Source organism: Xylocopa sonorina, chromosome 11, assembly GCF_050948175.1.
Source record: "Xylocopa sonorina isolate GNS202 chromosome 11, iyXylSono1_principal, whole genome shotgun sequence".
NCBI classification, from domain to species: Eukaryota; Metazoa; Arthropoda; class Insecta; order Hymenoptera; family Apidae; genus Xylocopa; species Xylocopa sonorina.
In genome coordinates, this window is record NC_135203.1 from 10,104,905 (window position 1) to 10,124,402 (window position 19,498).

The window sequence follows — 19,498 nt, forward strand, 5'->3', positions numbered from 1 at the left end:
GCTTCGAAATCCAACGAACCTCACGATCGACTAAAAAAAAAGTACAATCTCCTGTTATTATAGTCGATCGCGATTGGGTCGTTTCGTGCACGATTGTTGCAAAAGTCGCGTCTGGCAGCTAAAGGAAAAAGCATCGCGCGGTGACGCGTCAATTTTCAGCGCGAAACTTGTTCCTACATCGGCCCTCCCTCTTTTTCTGGCTGGTCCACCTGCTCCCGAACGATCGTTCCTTTTTTTCTTTCGACGCGGAACGCCGGTGCTCCCGCGAAAAATACATACGAAGCGTGCAAGTTGGGAAGCACGAACAATTACGATACTCTCGGACGCCCGCGTAAATTCTCATCACGCGCACACGCCTCTCCGCGTCTGTGCGAGGAGGAGATTGTGGGGACGCGCGGGACGGCGTGCCGGTTCGAATCTGGTATCGCCATGGAATAGCGATATCGACGCGTACCATCGATCTTATCGGTCGATGGGACGATCGTAGATAGCGTTTCGGTTCCACGTGCGAGGAATCAGGAGGATTCGAAAAGCGGAGGAACCGGGGCATCGTTCGTGCACTCACTCGTAGAGGAGAGTACTCCTCGCGAGCGATCGTGATCGCTCTATACGCGGTGCTACTTAGAAAAAAAATAAAAGGTAGGCTTTATGGCGCGAGCCCGTCTTCCCTTCCCTGACCAAAATCGCTTAGCATAATCCGTTGGACCGTTCGTCGGGCTAAGGTGCGAGGGAGACGACGAAACGGGAGGAGAAGCGCGGTTGGCTGGTTGGAAAAGGTGAGGACACCTTGGCGGGACCGGGATAGAACGTTGGTGAGTGCGCGCCATTTTTACTGCGCATCTAGGTTGGCGCACCAATCAGATTTGAATTGTCGTAGCCGGTGGAAGGGCACCGGACCTCGTGGCTTCGGTAAACGGCGGACTTGAAGCAAGCTTCCTCGCCTCGAAGATCGAACCAGAACGAGTCTGGCCGTCGAACGGTGAGGACCAAGGGGCCTTCAGTCGCTTCTCTAGTTCGGTTCTTGCGCGAGCTCTCGGGGGGAACGGTAGCGTCGAATTTTCGAGAAAACTTGACAGAAAAGTCGAAGAGGATCGATCGAAACGCAAAGGGCACGACTGGACGGGGAACGGCGAGCGTGCGGTGGCGAGGAAAACGGGCCGGCGCGCCTTTCAATTCGGCTGCTAGACGAGAAATTGGTCGCGTCGCGGCCGTGCGTTCCCAGCCGGAGTTCTCAACTGAACATCGCAGCCAAGAGAGTGTACAATTTCGCGAGTTCCCCGCTCGATTTCGTCGAAACATAAGAAGTCTTCGAGATGCTGGCAGCTTCGATCTGTCGCGAGGTTCACTTCACAGTGTTGTCCAGCACGACGATGGCATCGCGCGTACCACGTTGCCTCTTTGGCAAACCGAACTCGAGGGAGACCGTCGAGATGCTCCAAGAGGCGCTCGACGCCGAGAGAAGCAAATTCGCGAAGCGATGGGGCGTCGATCCCCGTTCCGAGGACAAAGAGAACAACTACCAGAGGAAGCACCACGACAAGTACGAGCAGTCGCCGAAAAAACGGAACAATCCGTATTCCAGGCAGACCAGTATTCACGGTGAGTAAAAAGGACTTTTTCGATAGCCTTGCCTCCTCGCTTTAACCTCGCGTCTGATGTTGCGCTGCAAATCGCATGGTATTTCTATTCATGGAAGATAATGAGTAAGTGGCTTCTTGGATATACACGACGCGCATCGAGTGTGACTCAGCATTACTCGGGAAGCTCGTATTATGGAGTTCTACCAAGCTTCCCATCAGCGGTAACAAGCTTTACCGCCGAGTCCACCTCCTTTCTTGCCGTCTTCGTCGAAGCATGCTTTCGCGATCGATCTTTTTCCCACTAAAATTACCGGGAGAATCGTCTGTCGTCGTGCAAAAAGTTCGATCGCGTCGATAATCGAATAAACGAGGGTGAATAAACGGGAGGAAAATCGGATCGCCGGATGGTAGACGCGGTAGAGATAGAACCACGGAAATATCGAGGAAAACCGAACGAATTCGATAAGCGTAGCATGGTGGTAAGAGCATCGTACGTTTTTGGCGGGAAAGCGAGAGCGCTTGGCGAGGAAAGGGAAGGTACGAGGCGCAGGCGCAGGCCGGTCGCGTGGCTCCGACCTGTTTTCTTAGTCTAGCCTCGTTCCGCGCCTCTTCCGCCTTCTCTCTCCCTCCATTCTCTGGCCCTCCCAAGCTTCTGGTTTTACGCGACTATCCAGAAACTTTCGACCCCGTCGGCTGACCACTATCGCCTTCAAAAATTACAAGCCCACTAGTAACCAGGCCCCGTCGATCTTCTCTGTTATCTCTCTCTCTCTCGAACGGCAGGCGGCTCGTTTCGCACTCGGCGGAAGCGGGCCGCGTTCGCCTCGATCGTTTGCACGGCTAATTCGCGCCACGGTACCAGCGGCGGATCCTTGGGACGCGGTTTTTCGACTGCATTGTTAAAGAGTGACGCGCGGTGACCGCGAGAGTGACGAATCTTTATAAATACGAGAGACAGCACCGCGCAAACGAATAGGAGGTCTAGAAACCGTTCCCTCATAGGCAGCCGAATGAATCACGCCGGTGAGTCACGCGTGTTTGAAGGCGGACGAAATACCTGAAGGGTCCTCTGACTCATCGAAGGGCCCCAGTTTTCAAGGAGTAAGAGACCGACTTGCGATCGCATTCCTTGAATAACTCGGGCCTAACGCGCATCGCAAACGCGGAGTAGCCTTATACCTCTGGCCAGACGCTCGCGGCCATCGTGCACAATGGATATCACATTCTGTCGACCAAGTGCATATTTCCTCCGCGACCGTTAACGCGCCACGCGCATTCTCTATTCTCTCGTTAATTCCATTTCTTCGAATGCGTATAACCGAACGCACGCGCGTCGTACGCTTCGCGAGGAGTACCGGTGCGGTCTCGATTGCCGCCTTCTCTCCAGGCGTTTTTTAACCTAAAGCTCGCCTAGGTCCGTGGAAAATCAACCGAGCGAAGCGTTGCGACGAGCCCTTTTCCACCAACACCTGTTTAACTCCCGCCGCGCCATCGTGGCGATGGTTTCACGTCTATTTCCCACGATTAAATCGCGAACACGCGATAGCAACAACGGGACCTTCCGAAGGTCGCGCACCACCTGTCGCGCGATGGCTGCCTCCTTGCGAACGCATTTGCATGCCCTCTCTCTATCCATCCGTTTCACGGTGCCACTGGATAGAAACCGATACGGGGAGGTGATTAAATTATCGTGGCTCGAATCGAGAAATACCAACGTTCCCTTATCTTCTACGCGCCACGTGAGGATCGAATCGTCGAAATTCTTAGATGCTGTCTAGGCTCTTGGAAAGTTGCGCCGCGATCGTGCAGAGGGAAGGGGGGATTCAGGTTCCTCGCGTGTGTCTTCTATTATGGAACGAAAAAGAAGCTGACCTCCTTTTAAGAATCCCCCCGGTGGAAATCCTTCGTTCGATTGAAAAACTCTCGAGAACGAACGAGGGTGCACCTCGAGGATCCACGGACAAAGGTAATCTCGATCTTTGTTCACGAATCTCGCACGAAACATATGGACAGGTAGACGCCGCCCTGCGCGAGATACACCGTCCCAGGATATTTTGTGGCTAGGCGAGTTTAGTCAGGGAAACAGATGTTGACAGTCGAGATCCTTGACGGAATCCAAGCCAGGGAGGAGAGTTAGTTAAGGTAGCCCGGTTTCGCGCGCCATATGGCAAAGCAGTGCGAAAAGGGAGGACGAGACATATGGCCGCTACTACGATTTTTTTCCACCCTCCGCACTTGTCATTATCGAGTCGCTTTATTTCGTCATCGATCGAAACGAAGACGCATCGTTGATATCGTTAACGATCTGTTATCGCGCTTGGACTTGTTTCTTTCTCGAATACCAATCGCTGGTTTTAACCTCGTACAAAGAGAATGGGAACAATGTAAACAAGAAGTAACCAGCGTGGTACCATTAACGCGAAATCGCACCTGCGGGTCGTAGAAAGGGCGAGAGATCGACTAAAAAAGGAAACGGTAAGGGCGCTCAGGTGACTACCTGATCAAAAGTAGGGTGTCCGCGAGACGTTTTGTTCGTCCGTGGCTTTTGTTGTGGAAATTTTCGTGTTTCTTGCGTGGCGTGTTCCTCCCCGCACTTCTGCTTAAACTACGTATATACTGACTGACCCCTCTGGCTTTGCAAGTGCGTAGTCCCAATCCCGTCCACCGAAACCTTACAACCTACTGTCCCGAGCGACGCAACGGTTTTTTATTTCAAAATTCTGCCCCTTTCTTTTTCACAGAAAAACCTCGTAGACTTGCGCAATCGCGAGTGAGTTAATCGCGCGCACTTGTTATGCGGCAAATACCGCTCGCGGCGTATTCGAAATTTCAATCGACTGCAGCAACACGTGCATACCAATCTTTGACTTGACCCATTTTATTTGTTGCAGATTACTGGCGAGCTCGGAAGGTGTGCGAGGTAAATAAGAAACCTCTTGCATCATCGGTGGACGCCGCGAAACAGCAGAACGAAGCGTCGAAAACGTCGAAGGCGACGAAGTCGTCGAAAAAACCGTCGCAGAATTGAAGAGGCCAACGTGTATTTAAATTCCGGCTGCTTAAACGCGACTGAGAGTAAAAAAAGCCATCGGTATCTGTATATTTATTTGTCATCGTTCTTCCGCGACACCGTCGTCATTGTAAATCAAACATTCGTCGACGTTGTCCTCGTTAGCGTTAATTATCAATTGTTAACTATATTAGTTTTGTAAATACTGCGTCAAGTGATACGAACGTGGAGGTTTGGATCGGCTCGCTGTTGCGGTCATAATTGACGTTGCGTACCTTTTCTTTCCGCGTCCTTCCCTTTCTCTTTTTGCGATCAAAGAGACGAAACGGCGAGGACGTTTTGCCCATGACAAGATAGAGAGTCGTTGGTCGTGGTCAAAGCTCACAAGGTTTTCCTCGAATTAGCCGCAGAGCGAGCCGTCGAAAGCCTGAATCGGTTGGTTCTTCGATGAAGCAACAATGCAGCGCCTCCAAAGAGTAACTGTATATGAACGCTCCACGCTGTTTAATCTCGTCTTCCGAGATATTGGAGAAAGTCCTACTGTATATCTGAACAATTAGGATTACGCGAAACTCTAGTCACCTAGTCATTTAAGCGAAATCAAACAATAAACGATCGTGCTTTCATACACATTCGTCCAATTATTTGCATTCAACCCTCCCCTCGTAATTCTATTACAGTTTCAGAAGCGTGAATAATTTCTGGACATTCGATCCACAGAAGTTAAATGGAATCATCGGAAATTAGGCAGCTGAGGTATACCAACGGTATTTTCTAACGAATATTTTGTTACCATCCACCTGGATTCGAGCCACGGTGGTCTCCAACGCGCGCAGGGGGTGACTTATAGGGTGGATCATAGAAACCATCGACGTTATTACAATGAAACTGAATACTCGAATAAAGACGCGTGTACAAGTGAAAAATGAACTATTTCAATTAACCTTGTCCAACGTTCTGGAAGAATGCAGCGAAAGATGGCGAAGAGGGTTAAAAATTGGCAGCCGAGCTGGCTGAAATTTTTTGGCACACCCTGTGTAGGCGCGTGTCCGAGCATTTACTTATCTCTGACATGGCAGGAGCATGGGGGTGGTTGAACACGGTATACATGTATATGGTTAATTATAATGCGTGATGCACCGCAGGGTCTTCTACCATGGGGGAACCCTACGAAGGGAAGCAGCTGGTTCATGCTTTTAATGGCTGTCATCCTAGCTGGTCATTTCGATAATGGTAACTAATACGGCTGGTCGCTGAGGTCTGCCCAATCGTGTCAAATCGAATATCGACCGAAATCCTCGGTTGAAAATTAATACTTCCTCAACAGTTGCGAGGATAAACGAGCGTTACCGATGTCTGTGTTTTCCTATTTTCCACGTTCGATATGGCGTCGTTTAATGGTAAGTACGTGGGATACTAAGAGGGACGGTTCGAATCCCGCCTCGCAGCTTTCGAGTATAATTGGAAACCTAAAACAGGACGTGACCTCATCGCGTTATTGTATCCAAGATCGTTAAGGACCTGGTCGTTGCGATATCCAATTACTCGAGAAAAGAGAGAAGTTCCGAGTGTAAGGCAAAAGGGTAAAAAAAGAAAAAAAAATTGTAAGGCAGACTCGGGACAGATTATAGGAAAAAAGAGGAGAGGACAAGGGCGAGGACAACGGCGTAGATCATATTTACGATTTTCAGAATTCGCGCTGGTGGCAGAGTTCTCGACGAAAATCCAGGTGCGCGTGTACGCTTAATGAGCGTTTATCGTTCGTACTCGTGTACCCCAGCGCGGGCTTAATTGATTGAATTAGTCGTGGACGCAGCTTACGTTGAAATTACACCTGATCCCGGTGAACTTCCGATGAATTGATATTGATGAATCGTCGGTTCGTGCCCAATCGATCAAGCTTTCTTTTCTTCGACGAAATCAAAGTCAATCGATCATTTTTTGCGCGCCATCGACTTCATTAACGGTCATTTCATGTGGATACCTGCCTTTTTTCTCGCAGACCGCTACGAATTAAATGATTAAGCGTCTCGGGAAGAAGGAATCGGACATTTCTTAGCATAACGGTTTTACGTAGAAAAGGGGGCTGCAAAATTTGCAACCACTCGCGAGAGTATTCCACTTTGGACGCGCGACCGTTCCGTTAAAAATGAAAGTTAATTTCGAACCAGTACAGCGATAAATCATACCAAACGTCCAGGAAAATACTAGTTCCTCGAGACCATTGAAAACTTCCTTCCACCGTACATTCCGAACTGACAAACATTTAACGGACAAGCACGATGAAAACCCGCGAGAAAAAGAACGCAACCGACGCGGCGATAAATTACGATCGCTTCGGTGAATCGAAGAATGGTAAATGAGGAGGGTAATGTCCGATCGAGAGCCACCAAATGATGCCCACAATGGCCTAACGAACTTGCCGAGTGGCATTTCACTTTCCAACGGTAGCACGCGCCTGTACGTCTTCCTCTCTCTCTCTCTCGCACCCTTCACGGGCCCCATTGGTCCCTGGCTATTAACTAATACCCTGTAAACACGCGCGTTCAGAGGGGAGTAACCGACTGCTCTAATTAAAGGACATTCATATCGAGTGGACCTTTCCAACCCTTTTCACTCTGGTTCGCGGAAACTGGTCCGGATGACCGTTCGCCCCGTACACGCGATTACCATTTGCCATTTCTTTTTTTCCCCCTTTTCCCCTCCCCGCTGTATCATTAATCACTCCGAGACGTCAGGATTTAGGGTTGGGACAGTCTGCCACGTAAATATGCAATTATGCAAGTTTCGTTGTGCAAGCTCCAGACACGAAAGTGTATCGCAATAACTCAGGTAAGGAAAAAGTTTGTTTCCCTTTATCGTCGAGTCGATGGCTGGAAGACGTTTAACGTATACAAGGGTACGTAAGTCTCGGTGGAGACAAAACAAGGCACAAAGTTGGCCGGATACGCTCGCAAGAAAGTGCACGTGTCGATACTTGGAAAGGAAGTGGAAATTACAGGAAAAAAAAGGGGGAAGAAAAAGCGAACGCGTTTCTTATATACGTACACGTCGATACTGGATGCCTGTACCGGTCACGGTCCCATATGCTGTACCAAGCGAAACAGCATTCAAAGTACGTCTTAACGATCGACAGTAATTCTGTCGACACTTGGAGCAACGAGCGCGTTAAACGCCACATAAATCCGTCGATTGGCCGAGAGTCCAAATGGCACTCGAGAATTAAACAAGTATATACGATGCGAAAAGCAGCGTCGTTAAATCGGCGCAGAAGGTCACGCACAATTCGCGTGCAAACCGTAACCGGTCCGTGGGCGATTCGGACGATGAAATTTTTGGTCGTTTCAATTTTAACTTGAAGAGGTAAACACAAGGAGCCGGGGAAGGGGGGCCCTGTAGAAGAAAAAAAACCTGCCAGTGAACCACGACGAGGCGAGAAGGAGAGACGGGCGAACGAAAGCTAAGCAGAAAAATCGGTTCGGAGTGGCAGCGACTTTTGGTCCCGATGAAATTTCAACCGGGCCACTTTTCTACCCCGCCCACGAAGTTTCGACGGATCGATCCACCCCGTGAGTTACAGTCGCAGAGATGCAAGTACGTTTTAGAGCGTGTGGCTCGACGGCAGATGTCCCACGGGCACCGCAGGGCTGCCCGATTCCTCTGCTCGGTGGACCAAGACTCACCGCAAAAACTGATCGACCGTACACAGAACCGAGCGGTGCTGTGTGTCTACCGGCGAACGATCGCGCGACCGTCCTTCCTGCTATCTCTCACGGTAGCTTTCTTGGGAGAATAGCTCTCGCGAATTCGATCGGACCAGCGACCACAGAATCCTCGAAATCCACCCGCTTTCTCATGGTTCCCGCGATACATGGTTCCGACGATAATTTAGCTTACCTATTGCGACATGATCGGCGCGCGCGTCGAATCGCTCGATAAACGATAGACGAATAAAAACAGGTGGGGGGTAAAGGAAGAAATAGACGTTATTACGGCTAACGCCGTGTTAGGAGGTGAGGCTTCCGAGGAGGGCGGATCGCTGGCAGGATGCCTCGCCTAGATCCTGTCTGGAGGCCGAAGAGAGGTCCTTCGAACCGTGAAATCACTTCCAGTCTGAATATAAAGAGCGAAAAAGCGAGCTGTCCGTTTGTGTTTCGGTCGTTCCGTACCACCGCCTCCGGGGCTGCCTTGGAAATCGTTAAGCGCCTGCCGGCCTTCTACCCTTTGCTCGCGGATGCCTCGGGTCGTGCGTCGTCGCGCAGTCGAGGCCCGCGAAAACAGCCGCGTCAACGGAGATTCAAATAATCGCGCGGTTCGTTCGATGAATAAAACCGCGCGGGACACTTAAAATTCCACGTGTTACGCGGCTCGTCTCGTCGGAGTCCATTATCACGCGAAAGCCAGTCGGGGTTCGGTCACTTTTTGATCGCCCGTCCGAGAAGTGCATCCACTTTCGGATGCATAAGTGGTAACGGAACGAGACGACGTCTGCCTGAGATTCGGGCGTTTTAAATTTATCGCGAAACGACGGGGCCTCCTTACGCCTAATGTACCGCGCGGCGAACGAGGATTCGAAGGTGTACGCGGGGGACGCGTTCGATCGACGGGGTGGAAATCGTTGCCCTTTTACCTTATCGTTCCGAGAGATGAACAGAGGCGAATGCACGATTCCGACTGCGTCTGCGAGTGGGATTATTTTTAAACTAGAACCTCGAACGGCTTGTCCGTCCCCGATGTAACTGCGGGCCGGGTGTTCCTTTGCATTTCGAGGTACTGCCTTTTTTCCGGAAATAGACTTCCTTTCTCGAGTCCGAGACACGTACACGTGTAACCTCGCGGCGTGTGCGTAACTTTCTGCGTACGACGAGTGCATCGGGGAGCAGAGGGTCATACGCTCTTCCAGTTATAAATAGATTAAGCGTATGGAATGCAGTTCGATGCACGAGGGGGTTTTAAAACGTGGAAGCGCTGCTAGCGTTTCGCACCTCGTAAAATAGGGCAAAGCGTCAGTTAGTGCGCGAAACGTAGCGCGGTACGGTCCTGTCCGCGAAACGGCTTCAGAATCCGAAACGTCCGCCGACATGCTGGCAGGAAGGAACAGGTGAGACCATAACGGTACGCGATGTCGCGGAATGTTCGGAACGCTTTGCTAGCTAGCCACGACGCCCGAGTGAAAGCTGGAACGATGTACGATTGTCTTTCGGGCCGTTTACCTCGGCTCCTACTTTCGATTGTATCAGCCTCTCGTACTGGTTAAACCACGCGATTCCAACGGGAACCTAACGAACGGATTTCGTACAATAACACGCACGCTTAGTATACGTAGTTGCATACCTCTCTCTCGCTGGTGAGTGGTACACGGACACCGCGTGCCGGTTTTCCCTCGCGATAAAGCACATCCCTCCCAGACACCATAGATCCTGTCGCGTTGCGGTCGTTCCTGCATCCGGTAACTCACGGGAGAAGAGAGTACTGGTGACTAGCGTTTCATACGGGATTTAACAGTGTAACGTTACATCGTTGGTTTGGGCTTTCCTGTGCTCCTCGAGTTCACAAGGCGAGTCTTGGATTTCTCTGCGTACGAAAGAAGAGGTTATTGTGCGAGGGTTTTAAATTCCAGACAGGTTGAATGCACCCACACGGATCGAGAGACACCTTTCTCCTTGCTCTTAACGATCTCCGCGAAAACAGTATCGAATAGGTTACCTGCTCTAAGTTCCCAATGGAAACGTTTATTTAATCGAGCGACACGGATGAATCGGCTGCTCGTTGTAATTTGCGAGGCGATCGACGATGTAAAAATAGGATCAAAGTTGTTTCACGAACATCGCCGAGAAGTCTGGTAGGTCAGGAGGCGGCATGCTCGCGCCGTTTTCACTTTCTTCTCGCACGTGAAACGCCACGCTCGCATCCGTGAGCAATAAATAGAAGGAAGCTCGATTCGATAGACGAATGAAACGCGAAATCCATTATGTCGCGGCAGGAGGGGTGGTGGGAATCGGACGAACTACGAACACCTGGGTGGCAGGGATCGAGGAAAACAGAGTCGAACGATCGATCCGATTTATCGACGAAAGAAACATTCGAAAATCGGTGGGCGTAAGCGGGGAAAAAACGCGGCGAGAGGCAGTCGATGGGTGAGGGTGGTCGTAAAATTCGCAGAGTTCACGCGACGCGACGCGTCCGTGTCGCCTTCGAACGGTTATATTTCTGCAATGGAAAGTCGGGGAAGAGTGTCATTTGTTAGGCGATACGTGGGCCGAGTAACGTCACTGACCTGCCGCAAATGGGCGAACGGTGCGTGAACACGAAATAAATGTTAGATAGAAAACCGCAGCTGCGTCCGCGACCTACGTGAATCTATTTTCGTCTGTAAAATCGCCGGAAAAGCGGCGAAGAGGCGTTACAGTTTGTGGGTGGTTCAACCTATTTTTAGTCGGGCATCCGTTATCTCGGACGATCGCGGCGATCGAAAGGATAGCCAAGAGGAACGGGAGAGGGAGGCGAAACTGTGTCAACTTCCTTGGAAAGATTTACCAACTGGTATGGTAATTGCCACGTTGCGGAACGCGCTTACGTTGGATAGAACGCGTGGAATACAATTGCGCGCCGCGAACACTCGCTCGGTTCGAGTGGAATTTCAAATGAATTAAGTCGATAAAGATCATCGACGTTCCACGAAGAAGGGTAAATCCTAGAATGGCATCTAGGCGTACGGTTTTATCGCGGCTCCTCGCGTTGTTGTTGCACGTGGAATTAAAGGCCAGCACGGCTAACGAACTTTTAATAATTCCTGTTTACGGAACACGCTACGTGACTTTCCCATACGTTTCTAAGCGGCTGTGAAATTTCTTCCGCTAACGAGGATAAGCAATTACACGAGTTACAGCCAACCGATAATCTGTTAGCTGCCGTTCGTTTGCAAAAATAATACACCCATTAATTGCGCCGCGGCTGGCGTTGTTCGTTCGAGTCGCTGAATCGTTTAGCATAATAGGTGCGAACGCGATTACCCGCTTAGTACGAGTAACGCGATCCTGGTACCGCTGTGCATATTAATTAATTTCAATTATTTCGACGGGTCCGACCGATTCGCACTGATTTGCTACTTTCTTGCGGTCGCATTCCTCCTCATTCCCTCACGGCCTGACGCCGTCGTCTCCCCCGTTTCTATAAATAAATGTCCCTGTTCCAGACGGACAGATTGGTCGCACGTGAGTCGACGCTCGTTTTCCTCCCGTAACTTCCCGCCCCTGGAAACACGTCCGTCTCTGGATGAAAACGCGTCCGACAGGAAACATTCCCAACGGCGTTCCGAATCGAACTGGCTCTCCGTAACGATCCGAACCGACGTCCAAGGGCAGACGAAACGGTCTATCCACCCAATCTATGCGTACCTATTATATACTCGCTCGCAGAAAACGAGCGATTCAATTTTGCTTCCAATACCTTTGACCGTTTTCGAAGTTGGCAAACCGCGAGAGATCCTCTCGTCTCCCTTTATCGTCAGAGGAAACCGGACGCACACGTCGGATGAACGGAACCGTAATTTCAAGGGAGTCCCCAAAAGTCAACCAACCCGCTCCCTAATGGAGAGGGTTTGTCGCGCTCATTTCTTGTCTTTTTTCCTTCGTAAAGATTGAAGGACAGTCTGTCTCGGGATCAAAGTTATTTAGCGAGCGATACTCGAACGCGTGCAAAGGCCAGACACGAGGAAACGTGTTCCGATCGATCGTGAGGTTCCTTGAAGCGAGACTATAAGGTAGCGTAGCTTCTATATACGCAAGTTCGGGCACCGATCCGAACCCCTCGTAGAAATGGGACGAAATCGGAAAGGCAGCTCCGACTTCCTTCCTACGCTTCAGGTATCCACTTTTCTTTCACGCGATTCATCGTTGAACGGAGTGTGACCGGGGTGATTCCTTTTGGCAAGAATACATTTCAAGGTTCGTGGATACACGCAGGAAACGACAGTTGGCGCAAAGGGTTTTAGCATACGTCGGAATCCGCGGCAACCAACACGTGCATCGACGGTACCGTGAAGAAGTGAATGAATATGCATTCCATTCATAGGAACCGCCATGGAATTCGTTGTCCGGGAACGTTCGACTGGGACGCGATTTGTCAGAAAACGTGGGTGACTCCTACACGGTCGTCGATCAAATTGCCGTATCAATCAAAATACTTGAAAACAATCGGGTTGAAAAAATTAGGCATAAACGGCTGTTTGAGTGGAGAATGGATTTTGCTTCGATGAATGAACCTAATCCATGCTCGCAGACGATGTAAACCGTTAAGACTTATTTTATCGTTTTATCAATTTGCTTGTTATTACGCTTATCGATGTGCATTACGTTTTGTTACACCATTGTTTTGGCATCAAGAAAGATAATTGCAATTATTATCAATCAATTATACTTAATTCTAATAGTTTCCGTTCTCGCGTGCAAACAAAATTATATACGAATTAAAATAAATTTGCCATGCTCGTGCAATTATCGATAAGCGAATCCATGTCGAACGATTTCCGGTGCGGTGTTTGATCAAGTGATTTCAAGGATGAAAAAGAAGCTTGCAAGAATTTACGTTCCACGGTTGACAGAAGCGGAAAAGGAACTACGAAGTGTCTCACACGACGGACGATACCATTGTGTCCGTCATCGAGTTATTGGAATGGCGAACTGTGTTTGCTCGGTCATTGCAAGTGCAGTCCATCGGTCGATGCTGAATAATTTTTAAACGAATCGACGATAAGCCGTGATACGAGCGAATGATTGCAAAAAAAGTATGCGATTTTCACCATGCTGATAACGAAACGAACCGAGGACGCGATTAAGATAAAGAAAGAAATAACATTGTCAACTTTCACGTAATCGTCTAATGAAATTTAAACGAAGATAATGCAACCGGTCGGCTCGGACGAACACTCTATCCTGATGGAATTGATTCGAACGGGAGTCTCGAAGCTTGGTGAAAAATGTGTTTACAGTTGTGCTTCTTTTTTCGTGTGTAACGGTTCGCTTCCCTAGCGTTAATATTAATCAGACACGCTCATCAACTGGACATGTCCATGCTGGTCACACGCGCGATACGTTTGTGCGGACTGTGAACACTGCAAATTTTAGCCTGGATGCTTTCCAATGGTCAACATTCTCCTCGAGGCGTGCTCGATAATCTTTCTACTCCCGATCGGTATCGCCTTCGTTCGATAATTACTGATGCGACTGACGCAACTGACGGCCGATTTCTTTCGAGCGGCAAGAGGCCATCCATTTGTCAGGAGAATTCTTGCGAAACAATTGCTGGATAGCGATTCGCCGCTCCATAGCGACTCCTTTTCCCATCGTTCAGCCGTTTAGAAAGAGTCAAACGAACTGCCGGCGAGGAAATCAAGTCCTTCGCACAGGTGTCACGCACGGTTCGAGAACAGCGACTCATTAATCTTATGACTTATTCAACGTCGATCGTGTACTCGATGCAGAGGTGTATTTAAATCCAAATGAAAATTAAAGCGGTAGCGAAAAAGGAAGAAGAATGTTCGCATCTGGGCATCCTTTTAACCGATACGCACACCTTTTTCCTTGCCGATGGGGATCGTTGAAATTCGAGAGGCAGGGTCGAGCGAAAAATTTGAAATATCAGCTGTCGTCGGGGTACGCGAAATATTGATGGCACCGTTTAAAAACGCTCCTGCTGGTCGAAGCCTTTCGAAAGGCGTGCTCGTTGCCGGTGATCGACAGCTGCGTGGGTTGCTAAGGAAGAAACGAATCGGCCAGCCGCGAGAAAGCCCCGGACAGGAGAAAGAGAAGAGAAACGTGAAAAAAAAAAAAAAGAAATGCGAGAGAAGGCTAAATTATGCGCGATCTAGTTGCAGCAATTTCCACGGAAGTTACGACGCGGAACACCGGCGTGGAACGGTAGGCGACGGTTGTTCCGCAGCCGCTGGTGAAGGTCGAATCATCGACGGAAGTGCAAAACGCAGAGCAAAACGAGAAACGAAGACATTCTACGATCGAGCTACCGAACGGTTGCTTCCAGCTGCCGCATTTTTACAGACCAAGAAAAATCTATATGTGAGAATTTCCTGTCGTTCTGATTCTCGCCATTCCATCGACTGCAATCTCACGGAAACGTTTCGGCTATTGGCCTTGATAGTCGTATCACTTACGACCACTCTTCCTACCTTGTAAGATTTTATTTTAGCTCGCGCGCACGCGATCGATCGCTTTCGAATCATCAGTTTATCGCTATCGAGAATAATAATTCGATACGTAATCGTAGCACACGATGATGCAATCGCGAATAAGAATATACAATTGCTCGCGAAAAGCTGTTCGCCGAAAGGATCATTCCTTCCCTCATATATTATCATCGCGTCAAGTCAGCATCGTTGGGAGATCGATAGTTCGCAATACCTCACCGGCGATATACGGTTTCTCGGTTAGTATCCACCGTGTCTTCCTTGAACGACATCGATTCGCGGAAGACTCGTTCCTTTTCCTCGGACTAACGTTGTCGACCGGAACGATAATAAGTTTGCGTTCTGGGATGAACGACTGCACAATGAACCATTCGGTTAATAGGTATCCGCGCATGCGTCTGTGCACTGTTGCTCGCAAGTAATAGTCTGCAAGCAGAATCTAGGCTAGTCAGCTGCACCTGGGATGCAAGTAACTATTCTGCGACTTTCCGCCAGTCGCAGTTGAAGCCTTGCATAAGCCGCAGCTTCGCGCGTCTCTCGTTCGTCCCTCGATATCGCGACGGTGAAACTCCGTTTTTTTTTCATTTTCTTTAAGCTTTTAAGCTTTTCGCGTGCACGGCACAATATCAGTGACATTCTCCGAGGTCGAGAACAACGAGTGACGGTGAATTCGGATTCGAGCAAGATTGTCTAAGGCGAACGAGAAGCGGCTAGATAAAAATCGAGGTTAGTTCAAGGACTGATAAAATCGTGTGTCGTTCGATAGATTGATTAAGAATTCTGCCCTCTGACTCGTAAGTGATACCATATGTTAATGAATTACGCAATCGGGCGGTATCGATATCTAACGATCGAGCAGATACCATCGTACGGTTTCGGTGCAAGGACAAAGGTAGAATTGCATGTACGTAGTTGGACATCGAAAGTGTCAAATATCGATACCCGTGCGAATGCGCACTGACTGAGTGTGTCTCTCGTTGCAATGTGCGCGCGCATTAAAATACCCCCTCGTACCTTAGTACCAGTCCACACCCCCGACTAAAACGATGGGATTATCGATCGCGTTGCTATTCAACCTAGCAAGAACTTTTCGCCAGCCGACAGTAAACCGTAGGGACGGACTTTCAGGGAAGGAAAGCACGCGTCGCTCCGATTGAAAGAATGAGGCGAAACTGAGCTGTGTTACGCAATTACGTGTCTGTGCTCTGTGATATAACTAATTTCCGATCGATCTGGCACCACCCGCTTCCCATCCATACAGTGAGTAAATGAAAATCACTTGTGCGGTGAATGAAAATACTAGTGCACGTGACATTCGAGTGTCTTGCATGGATTTGTACACGCAGTGCGAAACTCGGTTCTCTAGCGATAACAACTGACTCGAAATCGAGTTGAAATTGTTGCAATATCGGCGATCTAACCATGTACATTGACAAAGTATCCGAACATCGGATGGAATTGACAAGATAACCGTGAAGTATCGGGACCATAAAGAGCGGATGTGAAGCTCGAGCAGGTGCACGCTTCTCTGCACGGATTCTTTGTTTTACGCAAGGTGGTTCACTGTTACTACACACCCGTTTATTATGCACCCCGACGAAATTATGCCACAGATTCATTCGCAATAAGAAGTTTCGCACGTTACTAACTAAAGTTGGATAATCGCCGTACGATCGCTGCACGAGTTTACACGCATAAGTCTGTTTACGGCGGGCAATTTTACGATTAACCACGTTTCCCATTAACGGCATGCACGAACAATTAAGTTTAAAAGAGTTGGACTGACGCGTCGCGGTCCAATTGGACTAAATACAATTTCAGCAATTATCACTCGCGTTCGTTCCTTTTAGCGCGACGGTAATGACCTCGCAAAAAACTTATCCCCGATTCTACCGCACCGCTCGCTCGTGTTCTAATTTTTCGTTCGCATGTTACAATCACTCGGATGGCAACGATCAATGACCATCTCGTAATTACTTCGCGTTGCTCCAACGGCAGACTATTTTATTACGCGCTAGCGAAAGTTCTGCTCCGAAACCAGTTTCCTTACCGAATAGAGAAACAAAATACCAATCTTTCAAGTTAACAGCCGATCTCTGCGATACACTTGCTGCGCGAAGATTCGATCGCAGCACACCACGATCGTTGATTGATGATCTGCCGCTACACGCGAAAGTTTATCTCGCCTATATGTTGAATAACAATTACTATTATCCGGTGTATGCGGTCGTACGTTCTAGCAGGAAGTGATATGCATTCCAATACATCCGTTCAACGGCACATTGGCCGAGAGTGCTATGGGTTTCTCTTCTGTTCTCTCTTTCTTGTTTGCCAACACACGTGTACAGACTCGTGCACTTTGCAATGCAGCAAGTCACTCGATGCGTATCACATTGTTTACAAGTCACAAAGAAGTACTATCTATGCTAAATCGTGCTCGCCACGTTACTAATTAACACTGCGATACACTGTTATGAATCCTTTTCCTGTTTACGTGTAGGCGTATCATCTGTCCCTCGACGTCCCCGCAAAACCGACCGTCCGTTCCCTTTTAATAAAAACGCAAATCTGTATCTGTTAAGGGCTGGGCACATGATGCAATATCCGAACATCGACGTACAAGAGGGGAAAAATCCTCGCAGCGTGCGAAGGAGACTTTTTCAAGACGACGACGATGACAACGAGACAGAATCAAGTCGAAACTCTGGTGTCGAAGACAATATTGTGGACCGTTTTTTCGAGGAGGCTCGAAAAAACCGCGAGAACGTGCGTAACAAATGTGACATTATGTACTTTCGTTATGGAATTATTTAGATTACATTGTTTGTTTGGCCGCAGGCTAAGGAGAGATGGAATTTCGACTTTGAAAAGGAAGAACCGCTACCCGGACGTTACGTATGGGTGAAGGTTGATCAACACGGAAATGAAATTTCCAGCCCACTCGAGTCGAGCAATCGAGTAGCAAATTTGCAAACGATGCAGGAAGAGGACATGCAAGACGACGACGTGACGATGCAGGATCGTACGGATGACAAGGATGACAATAAAATGACTGACGGTACATGAACGTACATTACAAAACAATTTGTTCGTTCCGGCTTAATTCATAGGCTCAAAGGACAGATTTCCTTTCCCGAATAGAATCGGAAAGCGAATGCACGAAATTAACTTGAATTGGAACGAATGAAATTCAAGTGGAAATTGCGAAGCTGTCGACGGCAGAAGATATTGATTTGACGTCTAGTCAGATTGGGCACGTTCTCGTGTCTGACGATGTAATAATAAACCAAAGTTGCGCTTTCCTTTATTTAAATTAGACAAACTTTGACTAAAGATAATTCGAGAGTCGGGTACCCGACCGTGATATTTGTTACTATACTATTTACTTTAATTTTATACCATTTTATCCTATTATTTAATATTTATTACATGTACGTGCAATACACGTGATTAGTGAACGAATGATATTATGCGAACGCGAATAAATTATAAAAAGCGATTTTGTACTTTTTTAGATACACGAAGTAATATATTTATCTATAGATTTATAAGCTTGCGTGTGATTTCGAGCTACCTTTCCCTTTTTTTCCTGCGTATTTAACAAAAGACAGTAACTGCAACGCGAGATTCATCGTAGAAGCAACGGATTGGATACTTGCAAGCACATGGCGCATAAGTTATGTACGGGTGACCTAATTTCTAGACACGAGAATAAGATGACACATCTGTTGTATGTATCTCGCGAAGAAGAGTAAACGTTTCACTTAGCGCTCAACGACTTCCTACAACTGCAACAATTAAACGAACGGTAATGGAATTCTTTCGAAAAGTAATTGGTTTCCATTCCAACAGCGATGTAAGTTTCACTTCGATTCCACGAGTATCACGATTTCTTAAAATTAATCTCAGGTTCTCGTGAGACGGCAGCTCGTGCACCTGGCATCGTTTCTTAAGAATCGTTTTTTTCACGTTGCTCGCGCTATGGAAGCTGGCCACGATGATGGTGGTGTACCCATTGCCAGAAATTGCACTTCCGTTCCGCGAATTCCCACGGAAGTGGGCACAATCGCGACTACGACAAAAGATATTTGCGTATAAAGTGCACCTCGCTTCATTGTTCCCCGTCACCATTCAATACTTCTTGGCTGAAGAACTTTCAACGGTCATCGCTAATGAACGATCGATGAACAGTCTCTCTAATAAATTTCTAATACTTACGCATACAACATTACAACGAGGTAATCAAACACTCGCGTTTGTTAAAGCGTTCTCGAAATATTCTGAATGACTACCTTGATCTCGATAGAGATGATTTACCATGGTTTACACTTCCATCCTATGGCGGCGTGCACGCGACAAGATAACACGTTACGAACGGCAAACTTGGATTTGATAGTGAAATTCTACTACCGATGAAACAGGTGATTCTCTTACGACAGTAAACATGCAGATGCAGCCACGCGTTTTCCGGTCGTCTACTCGGAATGTATAAACACGCGCTTCCTTGAGAAATAATCTAGAACGGCTCATCGCTCGGTAGATAGTCGCAGAAGACGTAATAAGAGGGAGGAAGCGTTGTTTATTTTCCGTCCTTCGTCTACGACAAACCATGAGAGAACACCTGTGCAACGGAATACCTTACTAAACGGGTACCCCACCTAACCGCAGATGAAAGAGAGACGGTAGTCTTTGCGAAACGCAAAAAGG

General features: G+C 48.3%; 2 protein-coding genes across 6 annotated transcripts; both read left to right on the forward strand.

The window, feature by feature from the left end:
• The first annotated feature begins 985 nt into the window (after positions 1–985).
• Positions 986–4,963, forward strand: LOC143428869 (uncharacterized). The gene is made up of 2 exons (XM_076904115.1): positions 986–1,599; positions 4,472–4,963. The coding sequence occupies exons 1-2, from the start codon at positions 1,314–1,316 to the stop codon at positions 4,606–4,608; spliced, it is 423 nt and encodes a 140-aa protein (XP_076760230.1). The 5' UTR covers positions 986–1,313; the 3' UTR covers positions 4,609–4,963.
• A 10,085-nt stretch (positions 4,964–15,048) lies between these two features.
• LOC143428868 (uncharacterized) lies at positions 15,049–18,342 on the forward strand. Of its 5 annotated transcripts, XM_076904112.1 has the most exons (4): positions 15,393–15,517; positions 15,920–16,051; positions 17,374–17,557; positions 17,630–18,342. In XM_076904112.1, exons 3-4 carry the CDS (start codon positions 17,384–17,386, stop codon positions 17,855–17,857), a joined length of 402 nt encoding a protein of 133 aa, XP_076760227.1. In that variant the 5' UTR covers positions 15,393–15,517; positions 15,920–16,051; positions 17,374–17,383; the 3' UTR covers positions 17,858–18,342. The 5 variants fall into 5 exon arrangements, with proteins under 5 accessions (XP_076760224.1, XP_076760227.1, XP_076760225.1 ...); XM_076904109.1 differs by lacking the exons at positions 15,393–15,517; positions 15,920–16,051 and adding an exon at positions 15,049–15,173; XM_076904110.1 differs by lacking the exon at positions 15,920–16,051.
• Positions 18,343–19,498: the final 1,156 nt, after the last annotated feature.